Raw genomic sequence first — 25,173 nt, 5'->3', positions numbered from 1 at the left:
GCGGCAACTTGGAGATCATCCGTGATGATGAACTTCGTGCGACTCTGGACAAAAATCTCATCCAGAGTGTCTTTCTCTAAACATTCCCTAATTGTTATATCCATGGTACCGCAAAAAGGGCAACCAACGTCAGGGACTGAGCTGAAGTACCCCATATGATGCTTGCAAGCATAAAACCATGTTTGATCTATGTCGTCAAGTAAGACTTTAAGCCGATCCAAGTGAACTGCTGCAGCATTGCGGGGACTAAGAAGCATGGTCTTGCATGGCTTCGTCTGGAAGTGATCTTCCCCGAGATCCTCCACGCTCTTGTACAGCTCATCGAGGCACCCCACCTGAGACTGCTTACCGAGGCGGCGAACGATTGTGCCGAGGGGCAGAGTGAGGAAACTGAAGAGGACGTCGACGAAGTCCTGGTCAGATTCCGCAAACAACACCCTCTTCTTCTCCTTGTCGATGAACAGCTTGACAGCAACAGTTGCTTCACCATCGCTCGACATGGTGGCTGAGGTTGTGTGTTCGACTGCTGGTGAGAAAGATGATTTGAGGGGTTGTAGGGGCGATCCTTTGAATATATATCTCCTCCGTGAATGTCAGTGGTAACAGAAGAATTTAATGGTTGGATGGAATCTGAAAGGTGCAGAAGGCTTCACACGAAGAGTTTCCCATTAAAAGGCTAATCAATATGCAGATATTCACATTTCCCAGCGGGAAGACGTGGAGCTCTGTTTAAATTATTTCTCCTCGGAAGTTGTTATCCACGAACCAGGATGGAAGGCGTATGGTCATGCTAATTTACTCGGATAATTTGAAGTGGCCTGCTCTATGAAACCACCTTTAAAATCATAGTAATGATTTTATTGTTTGGCATTGAAACGATATAGTATGGGGCAGTTCCTTGTTGATGGCACTGGCTGTTTTTTTGGGGGGGGGGGAGTTCCCCCACCTGAATATATTACTCAAAGGACTGCCGAGGCAGTAAGTACAACATTACATAGGCACGGTGCAACGTGCAGAAAGGTAGGAGCGCCATGAGAAGACGTCCTCCTTCTCTTGTGAAAGCACAAGACGATGAGACCACAGGTCCAGTGCGGAAATAAGGTTTCTAAGGGTTATTACAGAACTTTGGTCAATCGTCCTAAATACCATGTCGTTGCGAGCAGACCAGATCATCCATAACAGGGCCAAGAGGATTGAAGGCCATGCGGAGGTAGGGAGGTGGGTAGGGATATCGGCATCCCAGAGGTCTGTGATTTCGTAAGACAGAGGCAGAAAGCCAAGGCGTTGCTAGATCCTATTGGCGAGGGGGCATGATATGAACAGGTGGTTGGAGTCTTCTGGCATCCTCGCGCACCGCGGGCATATATCTGAGGCGATTATATGTTTGTGTGCAAGGTTGCACCTGGTGTTGAGGCGGTCTTTGAAGAGCAGCCAAGCGAAGACTTTGAGCTTACGAGGAATCTTTGCGGACCAGATGAGCGGGGCATGATGGTCGTGCTCTGTTTGTTCCATGAGGGCAGCGTATGCATGCCTGGTGGAGAAGGCAATGCCGTGTCGAAGGAACCGTTGGTCTTCCCCAGCCGATGGCATGAAATCCTGCAAAACAGCCAAAAGCGAGCCAAGTTCTTGTTCTGCCGTAAGAGTGAGACGGTTACGGAGGTTAGCTTGAATACCGAAATGCATAATGTTAGCCACTTTAACCAGCTGAAGAGTGGAGTGGGAGAATAAGTGGGGGAAGGTAGTGGCTAAGGGTTATGGAGTCAACCAGGTATCTAGCCAAAAGTAGGTGTGTGAGCCGCTGTTTGTCAACACAAAGGATATATTTTGGAGGGAGGTTAGTTGTTGTGAAATAGTGCGACAAAGGAAAGAGGTTTGTGAGGGTGGGGAGACTAGAGCATTAGGGTGTTGGAGGTCTAGCCATTCTAGCCAAGGGGTTTGAGTATTGAAGAGGGCTTTGGCACTGAATTTCATGAGAAGGCAGTTGTTTTGTACATGTAGGTTTTTTAGCCCTAAACCACTGTATTTTTTTTGGTAAACATACATTTTTCCATGCAATAAGACATTCAGCACCTGAGCAAGTGTCCTCCCCTGCCCAAAAAAATGCTCTCCTCAGCTAGTCCAGAGTTTTGATTGTTTTCTTTGGTATGCGGAACACGGACATGAAATAAACAAGGATTGAGTCCAAGACCGAAGAGATGAGAATGAGCCGATCACCTTTATCAAGAAGCTTAGCACGCCAGCCAGAGAGCAGTTTCCTAGCTCATTCTAACAAAGGATTGAAAATGTTATTGAGGTGTCTGGTAGGGGCGAGGAGGAGACCGAGATAAGTTTGTGGGAAGGAGGCGCAAGAGCAGCCCATGGCCAAGGCTATGTTATTCGACGTGTTGTCGTCGGTGTGAAGGGTGGCTAGGGTAGTCTTAGCAAAGTTGATGGTGAGGCCTGTGGCAAGTGCAAAGGTGGTTAGGATGTTTTTGAGGGTTGAGGTGGCAGCCGGGGAGGCGGCAGCTACGATGAGTGTGTCATCGGCATATTGGAGGACAGTGGGAGGCAGATGGGAGAAGATGGGATGGTGGAGTGTGGGGTCTGAGTTTTGGAGCATGAGTTGTTGAAGGAGGTCAGCGACAATGAGAAAGAGATAGGGGGAGACAGGGTCGCCCTGCCTCAAGCCATTTTTGCATTGGATCCATTTGCCCGGGACCCCGTTCAGAAGAATGGCCGTTTTGCCGGTGATGAGGATGTTTTGGATCCACTGGCGGAAGGTGGAGGAGAAGCCCCGCACGGCGAGAATTTTTTGTAGAGCAGGCCATGCGACAGAGTCGAAGACTTTGCGGAAATCCAACTTGAATACCATGCTAGATTTTTTGCGAGAGTGGCAAGAGCTAATGAGATCGGCTGCGAAGACAAAATTTTCCGCGATGTTTCTTCCCGAAATGAAGCCGGTTTGATTGCCATGAACTAGCATAGGGATGAAAGGTTTTAGGCGAGAAGTGATAACTTTTGCAACAGCTTTGATCAGGCAGTTTTGCAGCGAGATGGGTCTAAAAGCGTCAGGGGAGGTCGGTGCATCCTTCTTAGGGAGGAGAACAATGTGGGCACGGTTTAGACGTTCTGTGTCAGCGGTACCTTGGTGGAAATGCGAGAAGAAGGGCAGAATAAGGTGTTTTACTAGGGGCCAGAACGATCTATAGAAAGTAGGCCCAAAGCCATCCGGGCCCGGGCTGGCTTGGGGGTTCATAGAGAAAAACACATGTTTTATTTCATCTTCTGAGAAGGGTGCATCGAGAGCGTGGAGTCCAGGCACTGTGTGAGGGTATATGGATTGTAGGTCAAAGGTCCATGTTGTCGGCCCTGGGGTGCCAATTAGAGAGACAAAGAAATCTCTGAGGATTTCCGCTTTCTGGGGGTGCGCAGAGTATTCGGATCCGTCACGCGTGAGTGTGAAGATATTGTTCTTATGCAGGCGGTGGGAAGCTGATATGTGAAAGAACTTGGTGTTTTCTCCTCTGTGGATAGCGCGAGAGACTTTGGCACGCCAATGCCAGTATAACATTTTCTTGTGGATGGCACTCTTGAGCAAGGTGATGATGATTTTGCGGGTGAACGACTCTGGCTGAGATAGGGTTCTAGTTTCTTCAACTAGATCTAAGGCTGTGATGGCGGCTTGGCAGCGAGCCTCGCAAAGATGGGAGGGGATACGAGAGCGTGCGCAAGTTTTTAGACGGGCACGAGATTTTTTGAGCGCAAAGACGAGGGAGGCAGTAGCATTGTTTGGCGATGAGGGATGCGGTGTCTAAATTTGAGTAACAATGTTCTTGCAGGGCCGGGAGTTGGCCCAAGCCGCTTCGAATTTGAAGAAGCTAGACTTAGGGATGGAGGTGGTGACGTGGATGAGGAGTGGAATGTGATCGGACGTTAAGTGGGATAGAGAGGAAAGGGAAGTGTTGGGAAAAGTATCTGCCCATGCAAGGTTAAAGAAGACACGATCTAGCCGTTCTAGGGTGGGGTAGCTACAGTTGTTGGACCATGTAAACCTATGATCAAGTAGGGGCAGTTTGATGAGAGCTAGGTTATCTAGGGTTTGGTTGAACGCGTTGGCTTCGGCGGAGTGGAAGGCGGCGTTATTTTTCTTGAAGGGGAAACAAATAAGGTTGAAGTCACCGGCGATGAGCCATGGGGTGTCATCTGGTTGTGCGATGGAGGTTAGTTCGTCTAGGAAGGCTAGCTTGAGAGAGCGCGAGGAGGGAGCGTAGATGTTAGTAATGGCAATGTGGTGTGTGCAGGCAGATGATTGGAGATTAGTATAGATGAAAAGGTGAAGTGGGAGAAGGACACGACTTGGAAGGAGGCAGAGTTGATGGTCGAGATGGTGCCACCCGCGGTTCCGACCGCTGGCAAGGAAAAAACATGGTCGGTCTGACGTGGAAGGAAGGATTTTATTTTACTGTCGGGTAGAGAGTCGAGTTTTGATTCTTGTAGGAGCATGATGTGCGGTTTTGTTGTGATTAGCTCGGAAAGAACGTCAGAGCACTTATCGTTATCGCCAAGTCCTCGTACATTCCAAGAGCAAATTAGAAAGGCGTCATTACTCATTGAGATCGATCAAGCACCAACAGACAGCAACATAGTACATCTCGCATACAGTCACAATGACTACAGTTGAGGGCAAAAGTAACATAGGAACATGCGATAGGGGAAACGAAAACCAAAAGAAGCGCGATCTAGCAGCGGCGTGTAGAGGTCGCGCCATAACTCTAGGGTGGTGAGGACGGCTGATCATGGGGCGTCGTCGTCACCAGGGGCAGCATCCTCGGAGCCAAGGATGGCATCCAGCTGCTCGTCGTCCGCGCCCAGAGCAGAGCAATGGCAGCAAGGTCTTCGGCGGAGGCAGGAGGGGCGTCGGTCTCATGAAGGCGTGCCTCTTGGATAGCACGGCCAATGGCCGTGTCTACATCCACAGCGGAGAGGCGAGCGACCTTGGCCTTGACGGCTTTGGCCAGCATGGGGAAGTAGGAGGCTTGCTTTCCAGCCAACCGCGCGCTCTGCCGCAGCTTGTCCTTGGAGGCGAACTGATCGCGCTCTGTCTTGCGGCGCGCCTTGCGGATGTTGCACTCATGGGTGTCCAGGTCTTGCAGGGGAAGGGTTGCGTCCAAGTGTACATCAGTTAGCGGCAGATCAGCAGAGGGTGAGAGATTAGATTGATTGAGCACGGGGGGTGTAGATTGGTTACTAGTAGTATGGGAGGACTAGCCCGCCGTGAAAGTGAAGGATGGAGGCGCAACAGGTGTGTCTGCAGGAGCGGGGACTGCAGAGAATGTGGAGGTGCTAGACTGAACCAGCGGGCCGGCGTTCAGAGGAGTGACAGGCAGGTTAGTGCATGGGGTAGGTGGCACCACGGCACCCACATGGGCGACTGGGCGTATGACAGGTGGGGCTGGAGTGTCAGGAGGGGGTGCATGCACCACGTCCAGCGAGTCTGGAATGGCATGCAGGAGCGGTGCATGCATGGCATCCGAGGCTGCCGAGTCGTCGTCGGAGATGATGAGAGGCTGGCGTTGGGAGCCATGGAGGGTGGGAGGTGAGGCCAGTGCGGACAGGGTTGTGTCAGACTCATGAAGCTTAGAAGGGGCATGGGGTGCGACAGGCCTAGAGCCACCATAGGTGGGGTCGGCGCGCCATCCCGCACGTATCACGGAGACGACAGGAGCAATGTGAGCAGGGGAGAGCGGCCGCGGAGAGGCACGCTGCGAGGGAGGAGCGGAGTTACCGTAAGAGGAGCCATCACTAAACGGATTGGAGCCATCGCCTTGATGCCAACGGGAGACTTCTACAACTTTGGCGATCTTAATCTCATTTATGGGTGGGATCTGAATGACAATGCTTGGAGGGGCAGGCTTGCCAGATTGTAGAAGGACGAGAGCACGGACCGACGTGTAGTCGATGCCATGTAGGCAGAAGTCATCAATGGCACACACATCGCCAAGGAAAGTGAGGGCGAAGCGTATGCGATCCTCGTGCCATAGCTCATGTGGAAACTCTAAGACTACGACCTCAGCAAGATCAGTGTATATGGCAATGGAGCGGTCGACGTGCTCGACCGGCTCAATAGTGATGGAGTTTCCCTCGTATTCGATGGGGCTTGGTTGAGCACGTCATTGCGTATGGCTGGTGTGTGAAAGGTGAGGCAGGCGATCCCTCTCCAGGAGCCGTCTATGATAAAGGCAGGATTGCCGCAGGTGTGCTGGATGGCTCAACAGATGAGGGGAGTGGGGTTGGGGACTGGTGTGCGAAGGTGGACGAAAGCAAAGCAACGCGAGCAGTGGACAAGACAAGGAGGAACTACGACGAGTGGCATGTCCCCATAGGGGGGCAGCACCCCGGCCTCATGGGTCGGGCGGGGCAGATCGACCTTGGAGTCCGTCTCGGAGACGTGAGACGAGGCTTTGGTGTACTGTGAGGCGAGGAAAACGTCGGCGAGCCGGTCCCTCAGCTCCTGTGTGTCGAAGGGTGGAGAGTGCGTGTGGTTGAGAGCTGAAGGGGGTGAGGTAGGCGTGGTTGGAGGTGCAGAGGATCGTGGTGGGGAGGAAGGTGGCGGAGCTCGAGGGGCGGGTCCGACCGGAGTGCCATGGAGGACGAACAGCAAGGGGACGCAGAGTGCGGGGAAGGGTTCGGAGAGGATGATGGGGACGTCGCCGATCATGAGTGTGCGGGATGCGCGAGACGAGGAGCCGCCGGAGTCCATGCTGCGAGTGCAAAAGGCTGGATTAGGTAGAGAATGGAAGGCATCAGGAAGGGGAGGGAAGATGGGCCAAATGCGCCTATACCTGCAATCACGGCTGCGGTGGCCGTTCCTCCAGCAGCGGGCACAACGGACGGGGTTGCAACAAGCTTCGACTAGGTGGTCTAGAGCTAGGCAGCGGAAGCAGCGGTGCTTCCTTGGTGTGTGAGAGGAAGAGTGAGAGCGTCGATGCGGAGTGGGGAGACAGCGAGGGGTTATATAGAGCAGGGGGAGGGGGTGCGGGTGGCTGTGATCGAGGGGGGTGGAGAGAAGGGCATCTCTGTACGAGCTCGTCGGGTTGTGGTTGGAGTGCACGGGTGACATATCCGCCGTCAGGGCGGCTGGGTCAATGCGTGTGACAGGGAGCGAGGGGGCGTCGGGCAGGGGCGTGGAGACCGAGCGGCCGGCGTAGGCTAGGCAGGGGGATTATGGTTGATCATGAGGTCTAGATGCTGGTCATGGGTGGCAGGGGGGACTGTGGCGACGGGCAGGCGTGTGGGTCGTCGGTTCGTTGGTTCCCAAGGCGAGATTCGCTGCAGATATGCTTATCGGGGACGCGCGTGGGGCGACAGGGGGCGGCGCAGACGTGCCCGGATTAGACGCGGGGCGGGCAAGCAGCATGTCCAAAATGGGCACAGACAGAGAGACAGAGAGAGGGTTTTGTGGGTTCGCGCTAGGTCCATCCGCATGCGCCGAGGCAGCAGCAGCGTACGGATCTTTTGATATATTTGGTGGGCCAGGGGGCACCGCACCGCCATCATGATGCATGGGGTGGGCCAGCGGTGCATGCGGCATAGGAGGGACGTGGTGCAAACGTGCGATCGAGGTGTGGTGCAGTGTCGTGCGGGTCTGGGGATGCCGACGCTCAAAAGGGCCAAGAATGGATTCTGGTCGAGGGGGCAGTGTAGGGTAAGCAAACTTAGTGTAATGATGGAGAAAACGACTGCAGTGTGCAATGGCTTGGTCGAGCTGGTCAAAAAGAAAGATCCGAAAACCATCAAAATCTATGGACCCTAGGCTGAGGATTTGAAATTTTACTGAACGAGAGAGGACGCCAAACTTGTACACATGCTCATGAACTTTGACTGCTAGAAAATCTTGTTTGACCGAAAAACAGTGGTTTAGGGTAGATTCTACTAGTAGTTCATTAGGTCTAACAATAATAGGTAAGAAGGTAACCCAAAACAAATGCGTGTGATGGGTGTAATTTGCATGTGGTGTAAGCTGGCAAGAGCGGAGAACATTAAGCATACGGTATAAAAAGCTTATACCTGGCCGTTGACGACGCTCCTTCGAGAGAACAATACTTGTGGACGCAGGTGGTAGTAGAGCAGGATCGTCTGCCGACGGCGAGGATGACTTAGGCCCGTTAGACGACGGCATGGCCGTCTTCGGTGGTGAGCATGAAACACGCCCCGTAGGCATAGGCCAAGGGAAGCGGAGAAGGATGCCCAGCTTATGAAAGTCGCCCATGGAGGCAATGAGTGCGGCAACGGCAGGCGAGGCCACCGTGAAGAAAAAGCAGGAATCTCCGTCATCCGTGACATTGAATTGGTGGTGGGTGCCGCCGAAAAGGAAAACTAGGATGAGACTCATCGTGATTGCATCAAGGGTGAAAGGGAACTGAATGACGCGCACATACATGCGACATCCATGCGGTTGGTTGGGTGGACACTGGGAGACAAGCGATCGACATTGTGTCCAAGCAACACTTTCGAAGTGAAGACCCAGATCCTCTGGAATTTGGAGCAAGTGAGCCAACGTCATGCATGTGGCAGTGTTGGGAGGAGAAGGTATGATCGGAGGGAGAGTTCTCAAGAAAGATAAAGAGTAAGCACGGAAGCGAAGTGTGGATTGTGCGAGGATGATCTCTGCGATAAGCGCAGAAGCCACATGAAAACGATAGACGAGGGGAGAGCATTGGGCAACGAAGAAGTCAGCGGCAGCACCGCCAAGAACAGACTGGAGCAGGGCAGCAATGATAGTGGCATCAAGGCGGCGGTTGGAGTAGTGAAAGATGATGTAGAGCGGTGAGGCGAGGTGTATGGCGGGGGTGGTGATGTTGAGGCGAAGGTAGTAGGAGGCATCATCCTCAAACTCCAAGCCCATGGCATTGCCACATCCCAGGAAGCAACGGAGCGCAACCTGACCGGCTTTTACGTACGGTGGGTCGAAAAATGGCGACGGTGGAGGAGCTACTATGGGAAGGAGTTCGTCGAGAGGACTGGTGGCTAGAGTTGTCTCCGGCGAAAGGGTGGCCGGAGGAGTTTTGGTGGCTGGTGGCTGGTCCTCCTCCGGCGAGGTGGAGGAGGGGGGAGCGGGAGCGGGAGCGGAGTCAGGCATTCCCTGCTTGCTGGACAAATGCTGACTGTTCCGGCTAGTATCGGCATTGGCTGTTGGAACCGCCACTGCCTAACCCTAGCTCTCCTCTCCCCCTCGCTCAGCTCACACTCTCCTACCGTGGCTCGAACAGAAGACAAAGGAAGAAGAAGATCAGAAGAGTGGTGCACACAGGGATTTTTCCAGCGCACTTTTTTCCTTTCCTCAAGCACGAACTCGACCGTGTCAATGATCTAAGGGGGAACCAGGGTTTTATACCCGCGAGCACCGGTCTGTCAGGCCTCGCCTTGCACCCACTCGCCCACCCGCTTCCCCACGTCCAACGCGCTCTGGCCGCGTCCACGCACCGTGCCCGTACGCGATCGCCACGGCCTCCCAGCACGCCCGACGCGGTCTTCCCCTCCTTGTTGCTCGCTAACAGCCCGGCGTGGCCCCACGCACACACGCGCTGGCTCACGCACACACACGCACGCCTACGCACACACACCCCGCAGACCCGGCGCAACCGACACGTCCGATGCGCGCCCATACACGCACCAGCCGCGCCAGGAACGACGCCGCGGCTTATTACACCCAACACTCGCTCCCTAAGCCATGGCTCAGAGCAGACCGGCGTCCTCGACGTCGCCGTCGACCAGTAGTGCACACTCCGCCGCCGGCGCCTTCTTCCTCTGCGGGCAGTCACGTTTGAAGTGACCCCGCTCACCGCACTTTTAGCACCGGCATTTTCTGTTGCCGCCGAAGCCTGACGCCTCGCTGCGCGGGCCGTCGTCGTCGTCGCCCCGAGGACCGCCTTGGCGCCGCTCGCGCGCTCGCCACTGCGCTGTTGTGTACACCAGCTGCCCGTCCGCGCGCTCGCCACCTGCCTGCCCGCGTCGTCAAAGCCGCTCGTCGAACGCCTTCAGGCGGCCCAGCGCGTCCTCGAACAACATCGTGTCCAGGTCGCAGAACTGCTCCATTCCTGCGACGGCGGCGTACAGGCGGTCCGGCACCGAGTCCAAGAGCTTCTTCACCATCGCCGAGTCCTCTAGCGTCGAGCCCAGCGCCGCATAGCACGCCGCCATGCCACTGAGCCTGCCAGCGAACGCATCCAGGGTCTCGCTCTCTCCCATGCGCTGGAGCTCGAACTATCCCTGGAGCGTGCCCAGCCGCGCCCCGCGCACGCGGTCAACGCCCACAAACCCCGCCTTCAGGCTCGCCCACATCTCCGCGGCAGTTTTCTTCGCCGCCACCTGCAGCAGCAGGTCCTCCACGAGCGCTCCAAGCAGATACGCCCTCGCCAGCTTGTCCTTTGCGATCATGCCGGCCGCCGTGTCCTCCGGCACGACCACCGCCTCCCACAGCCCGGACGCATCAAGGTTTGCCTCCACCTTGATCAACCACGCCGTGTAATTCTCTCCGGTGAGCAACGGCACCTGCTGCGGCAACCAACCGCCCACTCCGCCGGCGTACGGGACGATCGACATCGCCAACGCGCCCTGATCTGCACCTGGCTCTGATGCCAGTTGTTGGAACCGCCACTGCCTAGCCCTAGCTCTCCTCTCCCTCTCGCTCAGCTCACACTCTCCTGTCGTGGCTCGAGCAGAAGACAGAGGAAGAAGAAGGTCAGAAGAGTGGTGGACACAAGGATTTTTCCAGTGCATGAACGCTTTTTCCTTTCATTGAGCACGAACTCGGCCGTGCCAATGAGCTACAGGAGGGAACCAGGGTTTTTATACCCGCGAGCACCGGCCTACTAGGCCTCGCCTTGCATCCACTCGCCCACCCGCTTCCCCATTCCTCCGCGCTCTGGCCGCGTCCACGCACCGCGCCCGTACGCGATCGCCACGGCCTCCCAGCACGCCCGACACGGTCTTCCCCTCCTTGTTGCTCGCTAACAGCCTGGCATGGCCCCGCGCACACACGCGCTGGCTCACGCACTCACACACGCACTCCTATGCACACACACCCCGCAGACCCGGCGTGCCCGACACATCTGGTGCGCGCCCATACACCCACCAGCCGCACCAGGAACGACGCCGCAACTTATTACCCCCAACACTGGCTTGAGAAAGCTCGGACTTGTTCTTGGGGCGAAAACATATAGTAATCCGGTTTCCGTGGTTGGATCTATAGACAGTGGCATATGCATCATTTTAAGAGGCATTGTTGCATGTCATTCACCGTTCGACATAACTCTTTTATCTTACTTTATTCAAAATATTTTGATTGTATGCATAATTTCTCGTCTAACTTATGATATCGTCTTGTTGCATAGGTCAATTATCTTTATCCATTTTATTCTCCCTCCGATCCATTTATCTAAAAAGAATGCATTTCAATTTTCAAGTACTCCCTCCGATCCATTTATCTAAAAAGAATGCATTTTAATTTTCAAGTACTCCCTCCGATCCATATTACTTGTCGCTCAAACAGATGTATCTAACCAAGTAATATGGAGTGATAACTAATATGAATCGGAGGGAGTAATATTGTTTCTAACCATAAGTCTAGTTTTCCTAGGCTCTAGGCGTGTAGTGGCATGGGCTTGCATCCACAAAGATGACACATTTTTTTTATTTTTTGTTCTTTGTGATTTTTTATATAAAAACATATTTTTATATTATTTTTCTTTGATTTACTCTTTTTAATTCCTTTTTAGCAATTTCCTTCCATTTATTTGCCATTTTAAATAAGTTGTATTTAAAAAATTAGGTTGGAACATGTTGTATTATCATGGAAAGTAGTAGGGTACACCAGGTAATGCATTGTCCTTGTTGAGTTTTCTTGGTTGTAAGGTTAAGAAAAAACTGAATATTTTTTAGGTAAATTATCCTATCACTTGTGTACCTGCAAGATTTCATCCAATGATATTTGCATCTCCATGCCCTACTAAAAACTGTTGAGTACATGCGCATACTTTGTTTTTGTTCTTACCCTATTTTTACTTCCTTATAAGAGCATCTCCAACAGCCGCGCGATATTAGCGCCGCATTGGAAAAATACAGCTTTTTTTTTGTGCGCGCAGCCGCTCCGGGCAATTCAGCGGCGGTGCAAAAAACGCGCGCGCGGCATAAGTAGTTCAGCGCGCGGAGCGAAACGGCATCATGCGCCGCTTGTTTCGTGCGCCCGCTCCCGGGCGCTGCACACTCGAGTGCCCGTGCCGCGGCTTCCACCTACCGTCAATCCAGTCGCTGGCGTCGCCGCCTGTGCCACCCCATTTGCTCCGGCGACCCGAATGACGGTGTTATGGACTACGGGATACTCAACACGTCGTCTCCCGATCAGTTGGATTGGGCCGAGGACCCCCATGACCGTTTACTCATGGGCCAGTTCGACAACCGAAGTATACACAAGGAAGATTCTATAAGACTTGGTGATCAAGACAAGGACTCCTCTCCACCGGCGTATTCGACTAGGACTCTTGTTATCCTAGGCCTCTGGTACATTATATAAACCAATGTCAGGCTAGTCAATAGATGATGACATTACTCATCGTACCTCTAGGGTTTATACCACAACATATGACCTCGAGGTAGATCAACTCTTGTAACCCCTATACTCACTAAAGTCAATCAAGCAGTATGTAGGGTATTATCTCTTCAAGAGAGCCCGAAGCTGGGTAAAATCCCGTGTTCATGTTACCATCGATCCTAAGACACACAGCTTGGGACCCCCTACCCGAGATCTGCCGGTGTTGATACCAACACCGACAGCGCTTCCCCTACCTATCCCCACGCTGCGGCTGCTTCCTCCGTCTCCCAACGCCCCTCGCGTGCGCCATTCCTCTGATGAACAGCGCCCGGCCACCCACTGCCACTCGGCGCCCACAAGGTGTTCAAAAAAATGCTTGCAAGGTATGTATTGCTTCAACTTCACATTTTTTACATGAATTTGGTGCATGTTTTTTGTAGTTTTTATAGACTAGTTTAAATTCAATATTGTAGATGAGATTGTCATATGATTCTTCCGAAGAAGAATTTGATATTGAAGAGGAGGAGGACCTTGCAATGATCCTAGCTATGCACATCAATAAAAAGCCGAGGCACACGCTTGGGACCCCCTACCCGAGATCTGCCAGTTTTGACACCGACAATGGTGCTTTTATTGACAGTTCCGCTGTGTGATTGACAAAGGATCAACGGCTCGACTGCAGATCAACTGCGATGACGGCATCTTCGTTGCTGGCTCGACTAGTCGCCTCGGCTTGACCGAGGATTGTGCCCTGCCTCCGATCGTCATGTTCAAACAAGGGCCTTCATCAACATCAACTCCGATATCTATCATGAACATCCATTAATCATCCATTGAGCTCGGGGGCTCAATGTCAACATTGCCCTAAGGCGGCCGTGTTGTTTTTTCGGACAGCAAACTTGCATCCGCCGTCACCACCTCCTCGAGCATTGCTTGAAGATTCCTTTGGTGGAATTGTGCAGAATTGAGTCTACGACGACCCTGTGAAATTTCGTCGCGTTCCGACGGAGCAATCTCCGTCAATCTCCGATATACCAAAGCCCTGTCGAATCTGGACGAGAATCCGGATGAGTTTGGATCGTGGTGTCCAGCATCGAGCTCGGACGTCCTTTGGAAGATCTAGCCGTTGATCGGATGCGGAATTCCTATATATACCACCTGTCCAAATTTCAGCTCGATCCGACCGTCCAAATTTCTGTTTTCTGCGCAAGAATGAACCCGAGTTCATCTTCTTTTTGAACGGGGACATCCTTTTTGAAGGATGTTTTTGTATAGGGTATTGTGTTTTATTCTCAAACACATCCCACTAATATTAAAAGTATTTTTCCAATATAATCTTTACCATCGCGCCAGTGTCAAACCATCCCGACAACATTGCTCCACGGCGACCGACCTGCGTTAGACACGTCGTTGCTTTGCTGAGCCGAGCTCAACTTCTTCGGATCATCATCTCGGCGAGCCGGACACGAGTGCGGCATCGCAAAGGATAAATTGTCACCAACATCACTGCCCCACGGATTACACGGAGCGGGCACACCGGCATCGCCGCATGGTCACTTCATCAAGCCGACATTGACCACGTCTCAAGTTACGACCTGCGTCGGCATGGCCGCACTGTTGCTTCTTTAAACTGATGTCTATCACGCCGAACTGCTTCAACACCTCGGCTGACATGGCAGCTGCAACGTCTCCTTATCAAACTGCTCCGTCACTGTCAGGGAAGCTGATCCACGAACACCTATGGGACCGGCGGACCGAGCCCCTTTCGGTTCGGCGGGGGGCGGAGATCGCACGAAGAGCGGATCGAGGCGAAGCACACGAGCAGTTTACCCAGCTTCGAAGCTCTCCAGAGAGATAATACTCCTACTGCTGCATGTCTGAGTGTATTGAGTTCTTGCTCGGGAGCGCTGAGTGCTACAGTACACACTAGCTGCTAACGAGACCGAGTGTGAGTGTTTTTCTGCCTTCGAACTCCCCTCTACGTTGCGCATGGGCCTCCTTTTATATGCTAAAGGGGTTTCCGACAGGTGGCAACGTAGACAAGAGTAAAAATGGAAAAGGAATTGCGGTTGGTACAACTACCTGTACAGTGTATCATACCTAACCCTGACGGCAGGGGACAAAGGCATTAAATGCCCGTCTACGTCGCCCAAATAGTGCAAAAAGGGACCGTCAGGGACGCCACCGCTCGCCACGATGGCAATCTTCTCAGCGTCGCTTGCCACCGCGCACCGCTGGCTGCACAGCCTCTTGCCACGCGCGCTTGGAAAGGCCCCAGGGCGACACGTTGGTGGATGTGCTGGAGCGCGGGTACAGAGTGGTAGCTTGCCGCGGCAAGCGCTTTGCCGCGGTCGTTGTCTTGTCACGTCCGGAAGCTTGTTGCTCACCGGGCCTCGCCGGGACGCGTGGCGCGTCGCGGCAAGTTCCTTGAGATGCCTTGGTTGGCCTTCCCGGCAAGCTCCTCTTGCCGGGGCCTTGTCTCCTTGGCTTGAATACTTTTTTCTTGAATGGCTCCACAGGAACCACGGAGGACCTTGGCGGTCACCCGGCAAGCCTTGCCGCGGGGTGCTGCCACTGCCCGTGCACAAGTTCGGGATACTAGGGTACCCCTACTCTAGTACACCGACAGGAGCCCCCGGGCCTAGGCCACACACGGTGCCGAGCGCTGTTGGGCCAGGCCCAAAATAGGGCACGGGCACGCGCGGCCTGGGTTACGCCGTATCTCACTCTGTATCCTCCGTGCCTTCCTCGAACGGCATGCGTCGAATGCGGCGTCGTGGGAGAGATCGTGGGTGGTTTCTTTATTCGGAAAGACGGAACGTCTGCACCCTCCCTCTTTATAAGCAGGGGAAACAGGGGCAGTTCGCCCATCTTGCCGGTCGCTATTCCAATCTCAAAAACCTCCGCCGCTCCCCCCTTCTTCCCAAAGCTGAAAGAGAGCAGCGCTCCGCCCCCCATTGCCACCGGCACCACCAACACCGTCAATCTCTCTCACCACCTCCGCCATGGCTCCGAAAGCCGGGAAGGTTGTGAAGTCGGCCGAGGCGCAGCGGCTCGCGGCGCTGCAAAAGGAGCGGACAATATTCCCCCCTCAGCTCGCCGTGAAGGAGCTGGGGGAGTATTACTACCTCTTCTGGTCGACGGAGACGCGAGCGCATCCGCGCACGAAGGTACTCTCAGGTGCCGCTTCGGAACTGGCTCCGAATGGATATCCCTTCTTTGCGTTGCGTAGGAGCAGAGCAGTCTCACCAGGAGTGCCCGGAAGCCGCTCCCGACATGCCATCTGCTTCGACTACACCGCCAAGGGAGGATTCCCCGGCAAGGGAGCTTTCTTCGGCAAGGGAGAATTTTCCGGTAAGGGAGAAGTCTCCGGCAAGGGACAGTTCTCCGGCAAGGGACAGCACCAGCGACCCGTCGGTGGCGGAGACCACGGCTGTAGATCCTAGTACAGGTAATCCTCTTGTTTGAAAACTTCCCTTGGGTTCTTCTTCTTCTGATTTTCTTTTTGAATATTTGCTTGACTCTTCTCCCTTTTCCGGTCGTCAGGTCCATCTACCACGGAGCCGATGGAAACCGAGGTCGCCGGTGATGAGAACATGCGCGGCAATACTAACGACGCCGCTGCCACCGAAGAAGAGGCCGGCGCCGATGATCCCGCCGGCGAAGAGGCCGCCAAAGCTGCCGCCGCAAAAGCTGGCGAGGGGTCCGGCGATCGCACTGACGGCCCCGAGGCCGCAGGAGCGTCAGGCGCTACGCCAACCGCCGATCCCTCCGCCGCTGCTGCAGCGTCAGGCTTCGAAGAGCCCCAACCCGGCGCCTATTTGAAGGCCAGCGATGGCGTCTTCATCAAGCTCCCCTGGGCGTCGAGCTCCAGGGCGCTGATCGAAGGAGAAATCTTTGATGAAGAGTTGCTCGCCTCCGCTGGGCTGACGCTTGTCGACGCGCCGAGCAACAGCAGCGGCGAGCCTGAGGAGGAGCAGCTCCTGCGGAAGCTGTTGTCGCTCTACCGCGCTCGACAGGACAAGCTGGTATCCCGAGAAGCGCTTGTCGCGAAGGCGGGAGTGGACATCGAGAAGCGCGCGGAGGAGCTCCGGGGCCTCAACCAGGAAGCTCTCCGGTCCCTGGCAAAGGAGCGGGAGCAACTCACCGAGGAGCGGAAAGCCTTCCTCCTTGAGAAGGCTGAAGTTGAGGAGCAACAGCGGCTTGCTGCCGAGAAGCTGTCTGCGCAGGAAGGCGAGTTGGCGCAGCGGAAGGTTAACCTTGACAGCCACGAGGAGGAGCTTGCCGCGCGCGAGCAAACATTCGGCGGGGCTCTCAAGGAAGCAGAGGATGCTGCTGCAGCTGCCGAGGCCGCCAAGAAGGAGCTGGAGACGAAGGTGGCGCAGCTGGAGGCCGATCTCAGGGTGAGCGGTGAGGAGCTTGCTACGCTCAAGCGTGAGCGCGAGAAGTACGCCTACACCCATGGCGAGCTGCAGGGTCGTCTCGCCGAGAGGAGCAAGGAGCTTAGCGCCGCCAAGGACTCCAACGTGGATCTTGAGTTGAAGCTGACTACTTTGACCAAGACGTTGGACGGCGCCAGGGAGCAGGAGGTGGCTTTGAAGGAGAAGATCAAGGCCGACGAGGCGCTCCTGGCCAGTGCTGCTGCCGCCCAGAACACTTTTAGGGAGAACGTGGAGCACTGGACCGAGGGTCTCGTGGATGTTGCCGCAGCCATCGACGGGGAGCTGGCGCAGCTGGGGATGGAGGATCTCGGGTATTCCTCCGATGAGCACCTCCAACCCAGCGCCAAGCTCAGCTTGTTCTTCAAAGGCGTGGCGACGGCCCTCTAGCGACTCCGGGAGAAGATCCCAAAGCAGCTGGCCGACGAGTCGCGCAAAATCTGCGCGGGAGCTCTTCAAAAGGTGTTGGTGAAGGTGGCCTTCCACAACCCAGGCCTCAACCTCACCAACGTCCTCAGGACCTTGCCGCTGGATGCTGATCTGGAAGCGCTCAAGACCCTTTTCGCACCCATTGTGGACAAGGTGAGCGGGATCAAGAGGGTTGAGGGCGATCGCATAGATTAGGCCGCCTGTTTTCTCTTTTTCTTGTCGCTGTTGGTCATGTTATGAGAACAATCTGTTAGAGCTGCGACAAGCTATCTTATAATATGACTCTATTTTGGGTAGCGATTGCTATGTTATTTCCTTTACTTGATTCCTTGCTTTGTATGTTTTTGCCCTACGCTTTTAGGGAACTTGTCGGCGCAGGCACCTTAGCCACGAGCGCTGAGTGTGGGACATGAGCAGCCTGCTGGCGGTGCCGCTACCAACAAGAAACCTTGTCGCAACTAGTCGCAGCTCACTTAAGTTGTTGAGCGGACTCGAAACAAAGTAAGGGCGCAACTAGCTACGAGTTGGTTCCTCCGCGCACAAGTTTTCCATACAAAGCACGGTCGTTCGAGGAAGATAACTTAAAAATTTTAAAACTGATTGCTCAAACTTTAGCAACTTAGCTTTTCTGTCGTTTGCTTCCCGGTAAGGCGAAACTTCCTCGAACGATGCTTGGTCCACACCATTATCTTCTCCTTTCCCCCCGGCAAACTTGTGGGCGAGGGAACCTTCCCTTCTTTGAGAAAGAGAAAGAAGAGAAAATAAAGATATGGGGCCTTACGACTCGTTGTTGCTTACCGGGGGTAGGCGCTGCACAAAGTGTCAGATAACGCATGCAAAGAAAAGTAGAAAGCATGAAATTGACAAGATGTGCGGAGCACATGAGCTTTACTTGTGCATGGGGTCTGCGCCCGGCTTCGTACAAAGGATTACATGCAACATCGGCAAGACTTGTACAAAAGGTGGTGCCGGAACAGGTTCCGGCAACCGCGCCTTACGGGTAAAACTTACGAAGATGCTCAATGTTCCAGGAGTTGCTCACCGGAATGCCATCTTCGGTCTCAAGGCGGACAGCGCCAGGCCTAGTGACTCGTTTCACCCGGTAAGGGCCTTCCCACTTCGGTGTCAACTTGTTGGAATTCTTGGCGGACTGAACGCGCCGAAGAACAAGGTCGCCTTCCTCGAGACTTCTGGCATTAACTTTGCGGCTATGGTAGCGGCACAAAGCTTGCTGGTATCGAGCAGCTCGTACAGCGGCCTAAAGACGGTCCTCCTCAAGGAGCAGCGCGTCATCTTGTCGCAACTGCTCTTGCTCAAGCTCATCATAAGCGGGCACTCGAGGTGACCCGTATACGAGTTCCGTGGGGAGAACTGCCTCTGCTCCATATACTAGAGCGAAAGGTGTCTGGCCAGTGGCTCGATTTGGCGTCGTCCTGACCGACCAAAGAACCACCGACAACTCCTCAATCCAATTCTTTCCGCACTTGCGCAGCCTGTCGAAAGTCCTGGTCTTGAGCCCGCGCAGCACTTCAGTATTCGCCCTCTCCGCTTGACCGTTACTTCTCGGATGAGCAACAAAAGCGAAGCAGACCTTGGCGCCAAGATCTTGGACGTACTGCATGAAGGTGCGGCTCGTGAATTGCGTGCCGTTGTTGGTGATGATCCTGTTAGGGATCCCGAAACGGCAAACAATCGACTTGGAGAACTTGACTGCTGACTGTGCTGTCACCTTCCTCACTGCTTCCACTTCTGGCCACTTTGTGAACTTGTCGATTGCAACGTACAAGTACTCAAAGCCCCCGACAGCTCGGGGAAAGGGGCCGAGGATGTCGAGCCCCCAGACCGAAAATGGCCAGGATAAAGGTATCGTCTGGAGAGCTTGAGCTGGCTGGTGTATCTGCTTGGAATGGAACTGGCACGCTTCACACTTGGTTACTTGTGCAGTTGCATCCTGGAGGGCTGTTGGCCAAAAGAAACCTTGCCAGAACGCTTTGCCGGCAAGTGCTCTTGCGCCAATGTGGTGACCACATATGCCTCCATGTATCTCTGCCAACAGCTTTTGTCCGTCTTCCCGGTGAATACGCTTCAATTTCACGCTGTTGAGTCTTCTTCTGTATAGTGTGTTGTCGACAAACTGGTACATACTTGACTGCCGGGCTACTCTTTCCGCTTCTTCTTGCTCTTCAGGAAGTTCTCCTGTCTGAAGGAAACGGACAATCTGCTGTGCCCATGCTGGAGCTTGCGGCTCGACAACAAGGACTAAAGGCACATCTGCTGCTGCGGGAACATCTGCTTCTATGGTGAGAACCTGCGGCTCAGCCGGAGCTTGACGTTCCCCGGCAAGCTTGCCGGAGCAAAACTTGTCGGGAGCGTCTGCTTCAACGGAACAAACCCTAGGGCTTGCCGGAGCAGACTGCTCCTTAGCACCCTTGGTGTTGATCTTGAGGACCTTCTTGGCGGCGGCTTCGGGGAGCTCTGCCGGAAAATAGTCACGAGAAATCAACTTCCTCTTCTTGCTCTGTCCAGTTGATGGCGTTACACATGGTTGAGTCAGTTTGAGCACAAAGATCCCTGTTTCCACAGGTAACTTAAGTGCGGCGCACTTCGACAGGCCATCGGCAATGTCGTTCTGAGCTCTTGGAACATGTTCCATCTGTAGGCCGTCAAAGTGCTCTTCTAGCTTTCTCACTTCATCAACGTAAGCTTCCATCAACGGACTCTGATAATTCTTGTTCACTTGGCGGACGACAAGCTGTGAGTCACCCCTGACAATGAGCTTCTTGATCCCAAGGTCTGCTGCGATCCTGAGACCGGCAAGCAAACCTTCATACTCTGCGGTATTGTTCGTTGCTTGCTCCTTGGGAAAGTGCATCTGGACTACGTACTTGAGGTGCTCTCCGGTGGGTGCAACAAGTAGCACGCCCGCACCAGCGCCTTGCAGCGAAAAGGCACCATCAAAGTACATCAGCCACTCTTTGCTTGCTTCCTTGACGGGGATGCTCGTTTCTGGAATTTCTTCATCTTGTGTTGGCGTCCATTCTGCTATGAACTCCGCCAATGCTCTGCTTTGGATAGTCGAAGTGCTCTCAAACTTGAGGCCAAAGCTTGACAGTTCCAGTGCCCACTCGACAATCCTGCCTGTTGCTTCTGGATTTTGCAGTATCCTCTTCAGCGGAAAACGAGTGATGACTGTGACCTCATGTGCTTGGAAGTAATGGCGCAGCTTTCTCGAGGCCATGAGAAGGCCGAAAAGCAATTTCTGCACACCAGAGTACCTTGACCTAGCCCCTTGCAGAAGGGAACTGACAAAGTAAACTGGGCGCTGCACCATTCTTTTCTGCATCTTCTCACGCGCCTGCGTAGATCCATCTTTGTCGGGACCAGAGCTTGCCGATGAAGTCCCCTGCTTGTCGCTGGATGCATCTGCCATGGTTGCTGGCTCATCGTCTGCCTCCCTCTCTGCTACTAACGCAACACTAACCACTTGATTGGTTGCCACTATATATAGCAGCAACTTCTCTTGTGGCTTAGGTGCGACAAGTGTTGGAGTGGAGGACAGGTATCTCTTTAAGTCCTGCAGCGCAGCCTCCGCTTCCGGAGTCCATTTCATTGGACCTGCCTTTTTCAATATTTTAAAAAATGGCAGGGCACGCTCAGCAGACCTAGAGATAAACCTGCTGAGAGAAGCTACGCAATCGGCAAGTCTTCATACATCCTTGACGCGCTTTGGTGCTTCAATCTGCTCAATGGCCTTGATCTTGTCGGGATTGGCCTCAATTCCCCGCTGAGACACGAAGAACCCGAGAAGCTTGCCGGAGGGGACTCCAAACACACACTTCTCGGGGTTAAGCTTGAGGTTGATCTTGCACAGATTTGCAAAGGTTTCGTCTAAATCTTGAATCAGAGTCGCCTTGTCCTTGCTCTTGACCACTATGTCATCCATGTAGGCTTCCACATTTCTGTGCATTTGCGGCTCAAAAGCGTCATGGACTACCCTTGCAAATGTTGAACCAGCATTCTTTAAACCGAAAGGCATCTGTACGAAACAGTATGTGCCACATGGGGTGATGAATGCGGTCTTCTCCTCATCCTCTTCTGCCATGAAGATCTGATGGTATCCTGAGTATGCATCAAGAAATGAAAGCAAGTCACATCCGGCCGTGGAGTCAACAATCTGGTCGATGCGCGGCAAGGGAAATGGGTCTTTGGGACAAGCTTTATTGACATCGGTAAAGTAGATACAAAGCCTCCATTTCCCATTTGCCTTGCGCACGACTATAGGGTTGGCCAACCACGTAGGATGGAGCACTCCTCTGACAAGGCCTGCTGCTTCCAATTTCTTGATTTCTTCTGCGATGAATTCTTGGCGCTGCACTGCCTGCTTCCTAACTTTCTGCTTGACGGGCCGTGCATGAGGACAGACGGCAAGATGGTGCTCGATTACTATCCTGGGAACACCGTGGATGTCAGACGGTTGCCACACAAATACGTCGACGTTCGCCTGCAGGAAAGCAACGAGCGCGCTTTCCTATTTAGGGTCGAGAGTGGCACTGATGGTGAAGGTACCACCAGTGCCATCCTCCTTGGCGGACACCTTCTTGGTCTCTGTTGGAGCTGCCATTGTCTTCTTACACTTGCCGGTGGAGCTCGATGGTGCGTCCTCGACGGTAGTGCAGCACTCCGAAGAGGTGCGCTTGCCGGAGTGGGCATCAGAACTCTTGCCGGACTTGGTCTTCTTCTTCGCCCCGGGAGCTTCAATGGCAAGTGACTTGCGATCTGTTGCGGCTGCTGCTTCCCGGTAGATCTTGTCAGTGCAGATAAGAGCATCCTTCTTGTCGCCAGGGACAGAGATGACACTTATCGGGCCTGGCATCTTCAGCATGTTATATGCATAGTGAGAGGCTGCCATGAATTTGGCGAGTGCTGGACGGCCGAGTATCCCATTGTAAGGCAATGGAAAGTCAGCAACGTCAAAAGTGACCCTCTCAGTCCTAAAGTTCAACTCGCTGCCAAATGTCACCGGCAACGTGATCTTTCCCTTCGGCTTGCTCCTTCCCGGATTGATTCCTTGGAATGTGCCAGTCTCTTCGAGCTCGCCATCAGGGATCTGGAGTTTCTGGAGTACCGCGGAGGAGATCAGGTTCAAGCCGGCCCCGCCGTCAACTAGCATCTTAGTGACCTTGAGGTTGCGGATAGTCGGTGAAACCAACATCGGCAAGCACCCGACCGCAGTTATGCGATCAGGGTGGTCCTCAATATCAAAGATGATAGGCGTGCTGGACCATTTCAGAGGCTTGCGTGACTCGACGGGTGGTTCTGCCGCATTGACTTCCAGCACCCACCGCTTGAGCTGGCGGTGTGAAGTATGTAGAGAAGCACCGCCGTCAACGCACAGGACCTCTGTGGCTTTCTGGAACTCCTGCTCATCGGTCTCGTCATCATCCATATCTTCATCGTCGTCGTCATCTTCATCCTTGTCGCGGCCGCGGGGAGGTCTATCTCCTTGCCGCTGCTTGGCCTTGCCGCGGCGTCCTCCTCGGCCGGGGCATTTCTTGCCGGCTCCTCCAGCACCTTCCTGGGCCTTCTCCTTGTCGCGTCGCTCGTATTCAGCCTTTTGCTGGTCGACAAGCTGCTCGACCTTCTTGTAGCTCTGGAGGTCATGGCCCTTGCTGCGGTGGACCTTGCAGTACTGCTTGTTGGTGCCATCCTGCTTGTCGGCGACCGCCACAGCCTGGTAGTTGGTGCCTGCGGCAATCTCCTCGCCGGATCTACCAGCTTTGGCTTTCTTGGCGCCACCTCCGTTGCCGGACTGCTCAACGACTAGCACATCTTTGCCTTTCTTCTTCCTGTTGTTCCGCCGCCGGTTTTTCTTTGCCGGGGCAGCCTCCTCACTATCAGATCCTCCTGCTTCTGTATTCTCTCCGGGGAGTTTCCTTCCTTCCTCAGCATGTGCACACTTGTCGGCCAGGGCATATAGCTCACTGACGTCTCTGATCTTGCACATCGCCATCTCCTCCCGCATCCTGTGGTTTCGCACGTTCTGATGGAACGCGCTGATTACCGCGGCAGGGTGGACATCTGGGATGTTGTGCTGTACGCTGCTGAATCTCTGAATGTACTTGCGCAGGGGCTATCCTTCCTTCTGGGCGAGCAGATGAAGGTCTCTCTCTTGGCCATGAGTCTTGTGGCCGAATGTAAAGGCGCCGACAAACTGATGGCATAGGTCTGCCCAGGAGGATATGGAGTTGTTCGGCAAGTGCATGAGCCAGGATCTGACATTGGGCTTGAGCACCAGCGGGAAGTAGTTGGCCAGGATCTTGTCGTCCCGCCCCCCGGCAGCTTGCACCGCGATGGTGTAGAAGCTGAGGAACTCCGACGGATGCGACTTGCCGTCGTACTTCTCTGGTACGGCTGGCTTGAAATTCTTTGTGCTGGGCCACTGGACTTGCCACAGCTGACGGGTGAACACAGGGCAACCTACCGCGTACGGCAAGTCGCCTAGTTCCCCTGGTGCATGCATGTCGACAGAGGGCCCAGCGCGCTGGACCGATTGACGCTGTGCTTCTCTTCGGCGCTCGATGCGAGTTCGAGCGTCTTCTTGCTGTCGTTCGTGAAGAACTTGGCGCTGATCGCGACGAGCTCGTGGATCTGATGATACGGTGGAGTCGCTATCGAGGTGGATCCGGTGAGTCAGCGATCTTGGCCTTCGGGGTGGAGAGTGCATGGTGGTTGCACCCCCACCGGTTTCGTCGGCATCGGCTCATGCCCGGTAGTCCTGCCGCGGCAGCGATGTACTCGGCTGCCACGGAGTGTCGCCGTTGGTGAAGCCGATGAGACTCTGAATGGTGGCCCTCCATTCATCGATCTTGTCTGCCGTTGGAGGGTAATCTAGGAGCAGTTGAGCTCGCGCCAAAGCTTCTGTTGGAGTGGTGGGCGGCAGTGGCGAACGGTGCGAGGAGTGGGATATGCTCGGACTTCTAACTATGTTAGAAGGAGCAGTATCCCGTCCAGGCGACCGTGTCTCGCTCGTGCCAGCATGTTGGCGTGCATGCTGGTATTGAGCACCCCGAGATCCACCAGCTCGATCTTGGTCCAATGAACGTATGGCCCTGCGAATACCATGATGTTGTCGGTCCTGCGCCTCCTGAGATAGGCGCGGTGCATGTACGGACGCCGAGGTCTGCGCAGCCTTGTCCTTGGACCTGGCAGCACCGTGAGCTCCCTCGTCGATGCTCGTTCTTCCGCCGGCGTCTACCCCACCACACGTTTGCTCCGGTGGTGGTGGGATCGACGTGGACGGAATAGCTGCCGCCGAAGCCTTCTTCTTCGGTGGCATGTCGATGAAGAAGATGAAGATCTAGCTCGTGTGAACGCCGGATCAGGTTCACACAACCTCAACGCCCCCTACCTGGCGCGCCAAAGATGTCGGGGAAGCTGATCCACGAACACCTATGGGACCGGCGGACCGAGCCCCTTTCAGTTCGGCGGGGGGCGGAGATCGCACGAAGAGCGGATCGAGGCGAAGCACACGAGCAGTTTACCCAGCTTCGGAGCTCTCCGGAGAGATAATACTCCTACTGCTGCATGTCTGAGTGTATTGAGTTCTTTCTCGGGAGCACTGAGTGCTACAGTACACACTAGCTGCTAACGAAACCGAGCGTGAGTGTTTTTCTGCCTTCGAACTCCCCTCTACGTTGCGCATGGGCCTCCTTTTATATGCTAAAGGGGTTTCCGACA

General features: G+C 54.3%; 1 protein-coding gene and 1 pseudogene across 1 annotated transcript; both read right to left on the bottom strand.

Annotated features, from left to right (window-relative positions):
• Window positions 1-4,751: 4,751 nt before the first annotated feature.
• On the bottom strand, window positions 4,752-9,118 carry LOC119361128. The gene is made up of 2 exons (XM_037626487.1): window positions 8,029-9,118; window positions 4,752-5,125 (listed from the first exon to the last, which is right to left on the bottom strand). The coding sequence occupies exons 1-2, from the start codon at window positions 9,116-9,118 to the stop codon at window positions 4,752-4,754; spliced, it is 1,464 nt and encodes a 487-aa protein (XP_037482384.1).
• Window positions 9,119-9,714: 596 nt separating this feature from the next.
• LOC119368338 lies at window positions 9,715-10,227 on the bottom strand (annotated as a pseudogene).
• Window positions 10,228-25,173: the final 14,946 nt, after the last annotated feature.

Source organism: Triticum dicoccoides, chromosome 2B (assembly GCF_002162155.2).
Source record: "Triticum dicoccoides isolate Atlit2015 ecotype Zavitan chromosome 2B, WEW_v2.0, whole genome shotgun sequence".
In the NCBI taxonomy this organism is placed as follows: Eukaryota; Viridiplantae; Streptophyta; class Magnoliopsida; order Poales; family Poaceae; genus Triticum; species Triticum dicoccoides.
Note: the sequence above shows the minus strand (reverse complement) of the source record. Positions and strands in the feature narration are given on the sequence as shown.

Excerpts from the sequence above, each read along its gene's own strand:
- LOC119361128 (XM_037626487.1), bottom strand. The coding sequence starts at position 9,118 with ATGCCTGACTCCGCTCCCGCTCCCGCTCCCCCCTCCTCCACCTCGCCG. Across the intron at positions 5,126-8,028 it reads AGGTATAAGCTTTTTATACC|ACCTGGACACCCATGAGTGC; the intron begins GTATGCTTAATG and ends TTCCCCTGCAAG.